The following is a 14,813-nucleotide window of genomic DNA, read 5'->3' on the forward strand; positions in this document are numbered from 1 at the left end:
TGAGAAACGGAGGCGGGCAAGTCGCTGGGAGGAGCTGCCAGTGTGAGACCGGGCAGCCTGTGACGCCTGGGCCCAGGCCGCTCCCCTTCAGGCTCAGCCTTTGCAGCCTATGTGTCATTAGGCCCTCTGCGTGCTTTCTGGGTTTCAGGGTTTTGTGTTGTCTGTTTTTGCATTTGTAGGACGGGGGTAGAAACGGTATCCACCGCTGAGGTCGGGACTGGGTGAGGACTAAGGGAGGGGACTGGGTTACCCTCAGCACTTTGCACTGTCTCAAGGTCTTCGTCAGTGGTTGGCAGGGGTGCCCCTGACTTCAGGTCTGGCCACCCTGCTGCCTGCAGCGCCCCCTAAAGGCTGATTTAAAAGCGTCTACACAAGAAAGTGGCTATCCCTAACCCCAAAGCCTGTGCCTGCAGTCTGGGTGGGAGGGCGGAGTCCTGCTGTTTCTGGCTCGTTTTGATCTTCATATTTCTCGCTATACAGGGGTCAGCTCAGGTTAGGAAATCTGATCATTCAGGTGTGGACAGGAAGCCAGATTCCGCTCAGGTGGTCCAGATGAACAGGACTTACTCAAGGGGTTCCCTGCAGGGTCAGGGGTGGCGTTAAAGGGACAAAGGAGGGACGCTGAGGGACTCAACCTGACAGGCAGGCAGTGGCTCTGCACTGGGCCAGCCGGGCTGGGAGGAGAGGCATGCTGGTACTGCAACCCAGGTAAGGCCCGAGTCCTAGAAGAGGCTGGGCAGTGATGTGGCAGGGGCAGGGCTACAGTTGCTAACAGTGACGAAGACGCACCTTTTCTTTCTCTTTTAAATCGTTTTTGCAGGATATATTTCCTGGTCTCTCTACCATGACCTAGGACCAATGATCTATTACTTCCCTCTGCAAACGCTGGAACTCACGGGGCTGGAGGTCTTCGGTGTAGCAATCCTTTCTCCCGTACTCCTCGCAGTGCCTCCTTTCTGGAAGTTGGCTAACAGGAAGTGGATGCTAAGCCTGCTGCGGGTAATCACTATTGGTAAGAAGTGAAAGTGTTTCCTCAAATTTTCTTCTTCTTTTTTTTTTTTTCCTTTGCTAAAGGGTACATGCGCTTGCCAGAGAGAGACCGAGAGAGAAAGAGAGAAAGTGAAAAATCAGCCCCGAGGTGGATGACCGTGCTGCAATCCTTCATTCTGTTTTCAGGATCCTGGGCACGCATGCACATGCGCCTGGCATGATTTTCAAGGCATTGGACCCAGAACTTGAACCATAGTCAGTCATGTGGGAGTTCAGAGCCTTAACCACCACGACCTCTCTGACTCCAAGTTTCTTTCTTTTCTTTTCTTTTTTTTTTTTAAATTAAACAAGTGAAGTTATTTAGATTATTCTTTGGAGTCTAAATGATTTAATACAACCAATTATTTCTCTTTTTCTTAATACTACCTTAGTCAAATTGGAAGACTCGGGGCCTGCAGGTGGCGTGGTGGTTAAGGGACTAGACTCTCCCATGGCCAATTGCAGTTTGAGTCCCAGACCTGGTGGCTTGTTTTCTCATTTTCCCTCTCTCTCTCTCTCTCTCTGCCTGATGAGTACACATGCCCTATAGCAAACTTAAAAATATATAATAAGTAAAATAAATAGATAATTTTTTAAAGAAAATGGAAGACTAGGTTGAGATTCAATGTATTTTTACATTTCTAACATTTCTGCCAGGCTGGAGAGGCCTAAAGCTCACTGGAATGGGGAGGATGACAATACCTTGCAACATAGACAAACTCTTGAATATACTGTGTTCTTTCCACTGTGACACAAGATTCAGAAGCCATTAACGAAGGAGCGTTAGCTAATACTGCATAAGAAATATGGAAATTATGCGTGACAGGCATCAGCCCACTCAGACATCACTGGCTCTGGCAAAGCACAGGCTGGATCCCTCCCGGCCACTGTGGATCGAAGCCCGGACCAGGAAGCCAGAACTAAGCTGGGCCCACATGAGAGCCCCAGCTCCGACAGGCCCGAGGACTGAGGAAGGGGGCAGCAGGATCAGATTCTGGGGGCGTTAATACCCCACTGTCTCACTTACACACTCTCACATGCGTGTGCACATGCTCTGTTATGAAGAAAGAAAAAAAAAATCAAACAACAAACTTGGAGAATTATTTGCAACTCTTTTAGCCAAGGGTCAATTTTCCTAATATATAGAATAATAATACAAACCAATAATAAAAAAGGCCAGGGGCCAGCAGGGGATGTTGTGGTTACATAGGTCCACTTTGAAGTTTGAGTCCCAGACCCGGCGACTTGAAAAACACTCTGAGCATTTATTTGTGCAGTGTACCCAGAATCTCAAGAATGGATTGAGGCATGGCAGTCCCTCTGGGGGTGATTTTTCACTTTCTCTCTCTTTGTTTCTCTCTTTCTGGTGAGCTCGCATAAAAATCTTTAAAAAAAAAAAATAGGCAGAGGATATGATCAGTTGACTGGAAGGGACATACAACTTTTTTTTTTTTTTGAAGAGTTTTTTTTAATTTTATTTTATTTTTCACTATAGGGTGCGTGCGCTCGCCAGACAGACAGAGAGACAGAGACAGACAGAAAGAGAGAAATCACCCTCAGGGGGGATGGCCATGCCACAATCCCTTCTCCTCTGTTCTCCTCTCAGGATCTTTGGCACACATTTACACGTGGCCGGTGTGAGTTTTAAGACACCGGGTCCGGGAGGCGAACCACAGTCGACTACGTGGGAGTCCAGCGACATAGCCATTATGCTAACTGCTGGTTCCCAGGACATACAACTATTAAAAGTACTTACAAATAGGGGCTGGCAGGTGGCATGGTGGTTAAGGTGCTGGGTTCTCGCATGACCATTCATGGTTTGTATAAAATAAAATAAATAATTAAAATATATATAATAAAATATACACAATACATATTATAAACACATATTTAACTGTAGCTTCACAAACTGGTTGGCAAAGAACAATGTCTGATGCATCGTCAGGGTAGGGAAAAAAGATGCAGGTGTTGATGGCACTGGCTCAGCTCGGGAGGGCCGTGGAGTGGCAGGCGTCAGAATTACAACTATGTGCGTACCCTTTTGGCCAGCAGTTCTAGGAATATAAGCTACAGATATATTCTCATCTATGTAAAATGGTGAAAATAAAAAATGATTTAATCATCACAATATTGTAACAGCACAATTAGAAATAACCCATCATAGCTAAGGAATCTAATAAATTATGGTTATGAAACTGGGAATACTATACCACTATCAAAATGAGAATATTATTGAGTAAAGGAATGATATTCAAAATATATTCAGTGAAGAAAAGAGAAGTATCGAACAGAGCATAGGAATGTTAACATTCCTGTGAAAAGTTCTGGCTGAAAATAGATTTACTATTTGATTGGACATGCATAAAATATCTCTGAGAGAGGATTTTTTAAAAAACAGATTGTGGGCCAGCTGGTGAGCTGGTGGTTAAGGCAAGTGGCTCCCATATGGCCCACTGTGCAGTTCAAATCCTGGACCTGGGAACTTGAAAATACATGCCGGGTGTGTGAGTGTGTGCCCGAAAGGAGGGAAAAATGGAAGAGAAGGGATTGTGGCTGACAATCCCCCACGGGGAGCTGCTTTTTCACTTTCTCTGTCTCTCTCTGATGATCACATGCATCCTCTGGCAAATTTGAAAAGAAAAAAAAAAAGATGTACGTTAATTGATGCATGAGTAAATAAAATGCAGTATGTCCTTGTAACAGAATATTATTAAGCCTACACAGGAAGTACTGACCCCTGCTACAGCGTGAATGAACCTTGAAACAACTGCGCTAAAGGAAAGAAATCAGTCACAAAAGGCCCGTGTTGTATGAGTCTATTTACGTGCAATGCCCGGAATCGGGCAATCTATAGGCCGAGGACTGGGTAGGGAGGAAGGGAATGCGGAGTGTGGGGTTTCTTTTTAGGGCGATGAAATTGTTCTGGAGTTAGATAGCGGTGGCAGTTGCTGAGCTTCGGTGAATATACTCAAACTTTCACATGATGAATTTTATGGTATGTGATTATATTTCATTGAACAAATTGAAAAGACATGTACTATCAGATGCAGCCTTTAGCAAATGCAGATGGCGTAGCATTCGTGCGTGCTTGCCGGACGCTTAGCTCTCCTTAATTCGACTGCAGGCGGCGTTGCCTCCTTCCACGCTCCTAATGCCACACTTCGGCTGACGGTCCTCGCTCTGGGCGTGTCCTCCTCGCTGATCGTGCAGGCTGTGACGTGGTGGTCAGGAGGTGGCTTGCAGAGGTGAGTTCGTACCTTCTCCACCTACAGACAAGTGAGTGTGGTGGTCACAGCAGGGTGCTTGGGCCATGATTCCCGCGTGGCCTTATAGAAGTCTCCTTTTTACAAAACCAGGACGTAAATATTTGCCATCTGTTTCAGTCATGTTCTGAGACTCAAAAAATGGTGACAAGTTGCTAGGCTGCATAAAGGCTCCGCCATGTCCACGTGAGGCCCAGACTTAGTACACAGGGTCTGGGACATTGAATCCAGATAGAGTGTTTTCTTGTTATTTGTTTTAGTTTGCTGCAGGGTACCTATGCTCCAGAAAGAGAGACAGAGAGAGGGAGAGAGAGAAATCCCCCCCCCCGGGGGAGTGGCCAGACTACAATTCTGTCTCTTCCTCTCTCCTCTTGGGATATTGTGCAAACATGCACACACACCTGGTGTGATTTCCAAGCTATTGGGTCCGGGACTTGAGCCGTAGTCAGCTACATGGGATCCAGCTGCCCAATCTCCATGCCGCTGGCTGACCCCAGACAGAGTCCTTTAAAATACTTTTGTAGGGCCAAGTAATGGTGCAGAGCCATAATGCAATTGGGCCCACTTGGGAAGGTCGTGGGTTCGGGTCTCAGGGTCTCCTGATGCACAGGGGTATGTACCCGTGTGCCCCTGAGCTGGGCTGGCTGAATTGCTGGGTAAAGAGCCTGTGTGAGGGCCTGTTCGTCTCTCTCTTTCTCGTGGAAGAAGTGAACACATAAACTAATAATGATAATAATGATGCACTTTTACATTTGTAGGTATCTCCGAATTTGGGGCTTCATTTTAGGACAGATTCTTCTGCTCGTCCTCCGAATCTGGTACACGTCCCTAAACCCGGTGTGGAGTTACCAGCTGCCCAACAGAGTCATACTGGCCCTGGGTGCTGTGGCCACACTGGACCGCATGGGGACAGGTAGGCTGTGCGTCCCTGCAGGGGTTCCTTTCTCAGAGTTTCTGACCTTTGCGAATGCAACCCATGTTGATAAAAGATCATTTCCCGCATCGGATCTCCACGCTGACTTTTTCCTTCCCCTAAATGGTACATGCCACAGCAAGGGGGCCCCTTCGGGAGCAGACGGCCCTTTTCCCGCTGGACGTACAGAGGGCAGAGCAGCACGGCCCTGATTTGGCTCCCGTGGGGGAGAGTCTAGCCCTGGCCTCAGCCCCTAGGTGTCCTCCTCGGGCTGCTTTTATTTCCTGAGAAGCTGAAGCTTCAAAGCTGACACTTGAAAAGAAAGGGAGCCTTGCATTTTCACCTCCCCTTGCAAATCGCCTCTCTCCTGGAGCTGGTTTCCCCGGGACCCGCGCCCGCCCCGTTGGAAGGTTCCTTCCCGCGCTGACTCCTGTCCCCGCCTCTCCGCTCTCTCGGGGGTTCTGTTCTGTGCACGCCGAGGCCGCTCGGTGGGTGAGTCTGGGGGATCTAGGCTCACGGGAACCAAGTGCGCGTGTAACTACGCCACTGCCACCGCCCCACCACCCCACCCCACCCCGCCCTGCCCCGTCCCAATTCCGCAGGGGACCCAGGTGGAACAAGTCGGTCACGCCCAGTGACAGACCACAGCGCTTGGGCTGCGCCTCACCCCAGTGTAGACGCTCACACCAGAGGGGACGCCCAGGCAGCCCGTGTCCAGGTGCGGCCTGTAAGGACCCGAAGGCCGGCTTCGTGGCTTTCCTGCTGGCGTCTTCTTCCTCACCTGATTTAAACCCGCCCGACCCAGTGACCGACCCAGTGACCGCCCGCCAGGCCCTACTCCGTTTCCGCCCTGCGCCCTTCCCACTGGCTCTCCCCTGTCCGCTGTCCCTGAGCCGGGGCAAGCCAGCGATTTGTCTTCTTTTTTTTTTTTTATTAAACTTTTATTTATTTATTTTAATTTGGCCAGAGAGGGACAGAGTGAGAGGAGAGAGCGTGCGCACCTAAGCCGTGCTTTCATCTGTAGCCGTGTGGGGTCCTCAGAGGTGGTCACCCGTGGTCCCCCCAGATGCCTCTTGTCTCCGAAGACTCGGCTCAGACCCCGGGACCCCGCCTCCCAGCCGTCCCCGCACCCCCTGCCCTCTCCTCCCGTCCCCAGCCCCTCCGTTTCACTCCACCTTCTGTGAGCCCACTGGGGAAATCTGAGCGCCTGCCCCCAAGGCTTCGTCCCTCCCACAGTGTCACAGAGCATCTGTCCCACCAGGCTCTGCTCTGCAGAGAAGTCCTCCCCCTGCGTGCCCTCCTGTGGTTTCCTCTGTGTGTGTCAAGTCGCTGCGGGGACGTCTTGGTTAAGCAGCTGTGGAGTTCCACATGGTTAAGGAGCTGCCTGCCCACCTCAAACCTGAGCCTCATTTCCCTTTACTAGTGGGGTGTCTGGGACAGCCTAGTCGTCTCAGGCCGGCTCTCTACTCCGGTTAGTGACAGAGCCTGCCTGCTGGCATTGCATGGACAGGAAGTGACTTCCTGCAGAGGGCAAGGGGTGCAGTCCCTGCTGGTTCAGGCACCGAGCCTCAGAGAGCTGGCCACTAGGAGGTAGGCCGGCTCCCCTGCAGTCGCACTGCTTGTTCCCTGAATTTCTGCATATTTGCCCATAGTGATTACTTCACATGAAGTAAATACCTTTATTTTATTTTAAAGATTTTTGTCATAGGGCATGTGCACTCCCAGGAGAGAGAGAGAGAGGACCCCTTAGAGAGATGGCCACAATCCCTCCTCCATTCTCTTCTGGGATCTGGGGCACACACACACACACACACACACACACACATCCGGCATGATTTTTAAGCTGCCAGATCTGGGATAGAAATCCTGCAGTAGGCCCTGTGGGACTGGCACCTTAACCACCATGCCATCTGCTGGCCCAGATAGAAATAACTCTGCATTTCTGCTGGTCAAATCACACAATGGCTATTCTCCTGTGTAGCCTGCCTGTCAGCACACTCCACTTTGTGACTTCACTGCACATTTCATCCATCCTTATAAACTCCCCCTTTTTTTAGAGAGAGAGATTTTTGCCATCGGATGTGTGAGCTGGCCGGAGAGAGACGGACGACAGAGACAGTGAGGGAGGATGGCCATGCTGTAGTCTCTTCTCCATTTTCCTTCTGGGATTTGGGGCATGCATGCACCCGGTGTGATTTTCAAGCCACCAGGTCTGGGACTCGAACCACGGGTAGCCATGTGGGAGTCCAGTGACGCAACCGCTACACTGTCTGCTGACCCCTAGCAAGCTCTGTGGAGCAGCTGTTTCCTACTTGCCGAATATCCAAGCACATACCTGCCTAACTGCCCTTCCTGTTTTACATTCCAGATGGTGACTGCAGTAAACCCCAGGGGAAGAAGACAGGCGAGGCCCAGGGGGCGGCCCCGCGACTCAGCTGGTTGTTGGCAGGGGCTAGCCAAGGAGAGCCATCGCAGGGGGGTGAGGGGAAGAGGCAGCTGACCTGTGCCCGGTGTGGGCCTCCCCACCACGCTCCCAGATGGCAGTGTCGCCTGGAACCGTGTGTACTTTGGAGACACAGGAACCAGGAGGGTCTTTGCCCTGTGCGGAGCAATTGCCGCGGCTGATGCGGGAGGACCATGGGCTGTGCACGGCCGAGCCAGAGGAGTCCCCAAGCAGACAGGCATACTCAGCCGCTGGGCAGGGAGAGCATGCCCTGGCCGTTTCCTCCAGGCCTCTGCGTGCAGTGCAGTGTCTGGGCACTGAGTAGGACACGACCACAGTGCCCTGAGCAGAGACCATCTCTGTGTTCTGCGAGGGAGGGAGCCCCGGCGAGGTGACCGCTGCAGCCGTGGCACACACGGGGTGGTGGGGTGCTGGGCTAAGCGTGGGCTCGTGGCTCAGCCCTCCCAGTTGCTCTGCCCTCCCCGACGCCTCCTTCCTCCTCTAGCCAGGTCTGTCCCTTCATGCAGAAAGGTGGCAGGGACTGTGAGAGAGAGGCCTCCTTTTCTCGCTTCCCTTCTTCAGTGCTGGCCTTCCAGCAAGTGCAGATGCACGTGGCTTGCTGGTTCTTCCCCAGTGGGCTTCTGGGCACACCTCGACTCTCAGCTTCCACCTGGCAAGTCTGGGCTCAAGTTTCCCTACTGCCAAATGGGTGCTTCTTCCTCCTGCCGAGCGGGGTCTCTGTCTACCCCCTCCTCTAGGGCCTCGCTGAGTCAGCCTAGACTGCTGTGTCTTCCTCATTTCTGCAGCTTAATCAGTTACTCTCTCAAATCCGTCCCTTTCTGTTCCCAGCTCTGTCTGCCACGGGGAGGGAGTCCTCACTGTTCTCCCTCTAAGCTGATGCCACCTCCTCGTGGTCTCTCAGTGAAGGTCTCTCCACCCCAGAGTAAGTGCTCTAAAACACACGTCTGGGAGCTGGAGCAGGCACAGCAGTAAAGCCCTGTGCTCTGCGAGACCGGTCACGCGGGCAGGTTCTGGGTTCATATCCAGAGACTTTCCTGAGTACCCTGGGCACATGTGCCCCCGATCTGGGGCGGCTGAGGCTGGTGGGTCGCCGTGGCTGCGGTGCCAGGACCCTGTTAGAGGTGCTGTCTGACTCTCACTCTTGGAGGAAACCAATAAATACACCTTAAAAATAATAACTAAAATGCACATCTGATTCCATCTTTCCTTTACGTAAAACTCTCAGCAGTTTCCTCCACCCGTGGGGGAAGTCTCTGCCCTCTGTTATCCAAGGGAGGTGGGGCCTGGCCTCTGACCTGCTCTTCCACGTGTTCCCTGCGCCGAGATCACTTGTGGGTCTCTGGGAGAGCCAGGCTGTTCAGTGCCCGCCCCAAGACGTGCTGGTTCCTCCACATGGGCTTTGCTTTCTGCCTTGTCATCCTGGCCAGCCCCTATTCACCCTTCAAAACCCAGTTCGACCATCCACTCGGTGATGTTCTCCCTGGTTACCACATGGCTCCCTTCTTCATGCCGCAGGTTACTCTGAATCAATTCATCTTTGTATGTGTTATACACCTCATCACTCTGTATTATAAAGTGTTGTTAAAAAAGTTTTCCATTTAGGGAACCAGTAGTTAGCGTAATGGCTATGTCGCTGGACTCCCATGTTGTTGACTGCGGTTTGCGTCTGGACCCAGTGGCACGTCCCGGACCTGGTGGCTTAAGACTCATGCCAGGCGCGGGTGCATGCGTGCCCAAGATCCCAAGAGGAGAATGGAGGAGAAGGGATTGTGGCATGGCCATCCCCTCTGGCGGGTGATTTCTCGCTTTCTGTCTCTCTGGCGAGCGCATGCGCCCTATAGCGAAAAACCTCTCAAAATTTTTTTCCATTTATGTATTTATTCACTGTACATCAATACAGTATACGAAATGAGATCTCCATCCAGTATAGACTGTATATTGGCTCAATCAAGGCAGTTACCATGCAGTTATCATCAACAAATTATTTCCTATTTCTTGTTTCTTATGTACTTTGCTTTCCCCCCTCCCTTTGATTCCCTATCTCTCACTCTCTGCCAATTCTCCCTCTTCTCCCACACTGTCTGGTATGAGCAGTTGTTTTCCATGCCTTTTTTTTTTTTTTTTTTTTTGGAGAGGTTTTTGCTATAGGGCTCGTGCGCTCACCAGAAAGAGAGAGACAGACAGAGAGACAGAAAGCGACATGAGACGTGTCTGACTTTAGGCATAGACCTCACTGAGTAAAGTGAACATACTATAAAGTAGTACCTCACTGGGGATATAGAGCTTACTGTAGTCATTAAATAGGTATTCATAGGTATTTTTAATGCATTTTTAAATTTCAAAAAATGTTTTAGTTTTAGTAGATCAAAATAAATAAAATGTTATGAAGAATTTGCTTAAAACTTAAAGCCAAGAAAAAGGTCAGGAGTCAATTTAAACAGTACGTAGATGAACCTGTCAACAGTTCAAGAGAAGACAGAAATCCTTAAATATGGAAATCAAAGCATAGAAGAAAATCAGTGATGTTTTAGTCTAAAGTAAAAATTTCTATTTCACTAGTTTAGACTCATGTAATTAATCTCTCTTTTACTGAATTTGCAGTGTTCCTGTGGTCTGATCTTTCCATTTAAACTCTGGAAGTTAATATTCAACTCCAGACTTGTCCCTCCCGTTAGGCTGGCCGTTCTCTTGGTTGTTTCTTGTACTCCTATTTCTGTGTGTCCGACTTTAGTTTTCCTGGTAGAGCACTCCCTACAGCACTTCTTGGAGAGCTGGTCTGGTGTTGGTAAATTCTTTCAGATATTGTTTATTTGAGAATGTTTCTGTCTTTTTTTTCCCCATATGAAAGATAATCTTGCTGGGTATAGAATTCTTGGTTGAAATTGTTTGTCACTTAACACTGAATATATTTTCCCATCCTTTCTTTGCTTGCATTGTTTCTGATGAGAGGTCCGATGTTAACCTTATGGGATATCCTTTGAAAATAACTTGATGTTTCTCTCTTGCCAATTTTAGTATCTTGTCTCTGACTGTGGTTTTGGTCATTCTGGCTATGATGTGCCTTGGGGAAGATCTTCTTGGGTTGATTCTCTGTGAGGTCCTTCATATTTCTTGGGTCTGGATATTTGAATGCCTCTCTAGGTTTGGAAAGTTTTCTTCCAGGATTTCATGGAGTAGATTATCAATGCCCTTATTAGTTTCTTCACCTTCTGGAATACCGATGATCCCAATGTTTGGGCGTTTAATGGTGTCTAGTATTACTTGTATGTTATTCTCATTTATTTGGGAGGGGTTATTTTCTCAGTTATTTTTGGTGAATTTCTCTAGGTCAGAGGTTCCATCTTCTACAGCTGAGATTCGCTCTTCTTCATGATCTAATATGCTTTTGATATTTTCTTCAGAAGTTTTACAGCCTTCATCTCTAACAATTCTGTTTGATATTTTTTTATGACATGTATCTCCTCTTTCAGATTGTGTGAGTCCTCCTGGAACTTGGTGTCTCTTTCCTCCTGCATTTTCTGGAGTTCATTGTCTCTATTCTCTTGCATCTCTGTCAGCTTTGTCACTATGAATATTTTAAATTCTTTTTTTTTTTGAGAGGTTTTTGCTATAGGGCGCGTGCGCTTGCCAGACAGACAGAGAGAGACAGAGAGACAGAAAGCAAGAAATCACTCCCCAGGGGGGATGGTCACGCTGCAATCCCTTCTCCTCCATTCTCCTCTCGGGATCTTGGGGACGCACACACACGTGCCTGGCGTGAGTTTTAAGCCACCGGGTCTGGGACGCGAACCGCGGTCAACTATGTGGGAGTCCAGTGACATAGCCATTATGCTAACTGCTGGTCCCCAATATTTTAAATTCTTTACCTTACATTTCTATTAGTTCCCTTGTATTGTTTGTGGAGGAAGATTCTAGGCACTAATCTTCTCGAGGGCAGGAAATGAACAAGGGAATGGATATTTACTACTGACTCTGTGTCAAGAACAAGAACATTTATATATGTTATTTATTTATTTTTAGAGAGATTTTTTGCTGTAAGATGCATGTGCTCCCCAGAGAGACAGAGAGAGACAGAGAAACAGAAAGCAAGAAATCACCTCCTGAGGGGATGGCCGTGCTGCGATCCCTTCTCCTTCATTCTCCTCTTGGGATTTTGGACAAGCATGCAAACATACCCAGATGAGTTTTAAGCTGCTGGGTCAGGGATTCAAACGATGGCTGATTATGTGGAAGTCTAGCAACATAAGTATTACGCCATCAGCTGGTCCCTTTTTTTTATTAAGATTTAAAAATTTATTTAACTTTGTTATTATTTTTAAATTAGACCAGAGAGAGACAGAGAAAGGAAGGAAAAGTAAGAAAGCAGTTGCCAGGCCTGGGACTCAAACCACGGTCGGCCATGTAGGAGTCCAGCGCCTTCACCACTACTCCACCTGCTGGCCCCTATGTATGTTATTTCACTCAAGAGTCTCTATGTTTTTATTCCGGAATATTCTAGCACATTTGGGAGGAGGGTAGAGAAGGAAGAGAAGGATTGAAGGGTCAGAGGACAAGAGAAGGAGTTTATTCCTCTGTGCTGAAGACTTGTTTCCAAAGTTTCCCCTGAAAACAAGCGTAAACTGTGTGCAAGTGCAGGATAATGGGACCAGGACCTTGGGGTGCGTAGGCAGGGTCCTTGACTGATGGCAACACCTCGTTCAACTTTGGGCTGCTTGGCTTTGTCACATTACAGTACTGGCCTTGCTTTTCTCACCCGAAAATGGTTTTATTTTTAGACATTTCCTAGTTCCACACACTGGAGTGAGACATCAGAGATGGAGATGCCACTCATCTTTGATGGGAAGGGGAATCCAGTGCCTTCCAAACCGGGTTCCGTGGAATGCTGCTTTCTTGAGTTGTCAGTGGTCATTGTGGGGGATAGGGAGACACCAGATCAAACCAGTTCCTTTCTCTGTGATCCTGTGATCTGCAGTGCACTTGAGCAGAGTGGAGATTCTCAGCTGTTTCTCCGATGGCATTTGTCCCCAGAACAGCTGTGGGATGTTACAGCGGTGTCTCTGAGGACCCCGTCTGACAAACGCTGTCTTAGACCTTCATCGCCCTCTGCCTTCAGAGTGGGAATTGCTGTCACAAGTCTAAAACCCAATTCCACATTAGGGAAGGTCATCGATGCGTTTTGATGGGGGGAAGAGGGAGAGAGGCCCCCTTCAGTGGGTGCTGCAGGGCCCCGGGGAAAGGAGGTGGGGTGGGTGGGGACAAGCTCCCCCCACCTCACACAGCCGTGGAAAGTGGGTTCCATCTCAGATATCCTGCTGTTTACTAACGGCGTTGCCCTGTGTCCCGCCAGAGTGTGGGCCTTCCAGTGAAAGCAGTCCTAGCACCTACAACACAGCCTGGCCTGTAGCGGATGCTCATAAACATCTGATGTTGACTTGGGAATAGCAAAAGAGCCAGCCTGGACTTCATGGCCTTTTGTCACATCTGGCCTTCCGTAGCTTTGGGGAACCCTCAGCCTTGGGGAGACAGGGCCGGCAGTGAAGGGGCCAAGACCCTCCCCCTGGAGGCTGAGGTCTGTTTTGGGGTGTCAGTCCTCTGTGTGTGACCTCAGGCTGGCTCTTTAGCTGCCCTTTCCCCAGTCTTCTCTGCAAAATGGGGGTAACAATAGCATTTATATAGACTCATGGGAATTTGTGAAAAATGATACAGGTAAAAATATTCAGATGGCACCTGGTCTCTAGTAAGGGCTGTGTTTTTTTTTGTTTGGTTTTAGATTTTTTCCATAGGGTGCATGTGCTTGTGGAGAGAAACAGAGAGACAGTGAGAGAGAAAGTGAGAAATCACCCCCCAGGGGGATGGCCATGCTGCAGTCCCTTCTCCAGTCTCCTCCTGGGGTTTTGAGCACACCTACACATGCACCCTGTGTGATTTTCAAGCTGCCGGGTCTGGGACTTGAACCTCAATTTACTGTGTGGGAGTCTAGTGTCATAACTACTGTGCCACCTGCTGGCTTCAAGGACTGTGTTTTTTAGCTTAATTTATATTATAGCTACTTAATATAATACTCTGTTGTATTCAGCATAGCAGCTGGGTTCCCCCCTTACAGTTTAGTTCAAATCCTTTTCCCCTCTATTCCTATAAGTTTTTGTTGAAGTAGCAAAAGAATGGAACACCTGGTGGAGGTTTTGAAAAACACGAAACTATCAGTTATTTATCAAACTCAGACTGGTCTTCGAATGGCAGAGACTACAGTTAAAAGCAGTTCCAAGGTAGGAAAAAAAAACGTAAAAAGGCAAACTAATTAGAAAGGATCCCCAGTGGCTTCCCCCTTCCTGTCTCTGGTCGTCATTTGAAAGGTTCCACGGCTACGGCGGGTTAGACCATGGCTGTGAGAAGACTCAGTCCCTTCATTTGCACGACTCAGACTGGTCTTCGAATGGCAGAGACTACAGTTAAAAGCAGTTCCAAGGTAGGAAAAAAAAACGTAAAAAGGCAAACTAATTAGAAAGGATCCCCAGTGGCTTCCCCCTTCCTGTCTCTGGTCGTCATTTGAAAGGTTCCACGGCTACGGCGGGTTAGACCATGGCTGTGAGAAGACTCAGTCCCTTCATTTGCACGGAGGGACCGTTAGACCATGGCTGTGAGAAGACTCAGTCCCTGCATTTGCACTGACAGAGGGACCGCGCGTTTACCTCGGCTGGAGCTCCTAGTGTTCCGTGTCCTGAATACGCACAATGTCGGTTCCCGGAGGGCTCCACACCGCGGTGGGGTCACGCTTACCCTAGCTCCTGGCGGTGCCTAGACGCAGGAGGTGTATTTCTATCTCAGTCTGAGTCCGTGAGCTGCTCCTGGTATCAAACGTCTTCCTGTACGTCATGTCCTTTTTTACAGAGGCGCCATTCTGTTGGCCTTGGCCAGTGGATTGATGCTTCCGGCCTGTTCGTGGTTTCCCAGTACGAGCTTACTCTGGTGGGCGACAGGTATGTGGAGTTTACCTGCAGGGTAAACCATGTGACCACGTAAACTGGCTACCTGCTTTCCACGCAGGGATGTGCAGCTGGACCTGAAGGCAGTGCGAATGTGTGCTGTGGCCAGACGGGCTGGTGCACAATTTATTCTGTAGCAATGCTGAATCGTCTTTCCTTTC

At 49.1% G+C, this 14,813-nt stretch overlaps 1 protein-coding gene across 1 annotated transcript in view; it reads left to right on the forward strand.

The window, feature by feature from the left end:
• The first annotated feature begins 828 nt into the window (after positions 1–828).
• Positions 829–14,813, forward strand: part of CWH43 (cell wall biogenesis 43 C-terminal homolog) — a 74,217-nt gene continuing 60,232 nt past the window's right edge. The window contains exons 1-5 of the mRNA XM_006141468.1: positions 829–1,012; positions 4,154–4,274; positions 5,051–5,205; positions 7,574–7,715; positions 14,558–14,646. Coding sequence (XP_006141530.1) covers positions 859–1,012; positions 4,154–4,274; positions 5,051–5,205; positions 7,574–7,715; positions 14,558–14,646 — 661 coding nt within the window. The 5' untranslated portion in view covers positions 829–858. The remainder of the gene's footprint in view (positions 1,013–4,153; positions 4,275–5,050; positions 5,206–7,573; positions 7,716–14,557; positions 14,647–14,813) is intronic.

Source organism: Tupaia chinensis, unplaced genomic scaffold (assembly GCF_000334495.1).
Source record: "Tupaia chinensis unplaced genomic scaffold, TupChi_1.0 Scaffold000054_1, whole genome shotgun sequence".
Lineage (NCBI taxonomy): Eukaryota > Metazoa > Chordata > Mammalia > Scandentia > Tupaiidae > Tupaia > Tupaia belangeri.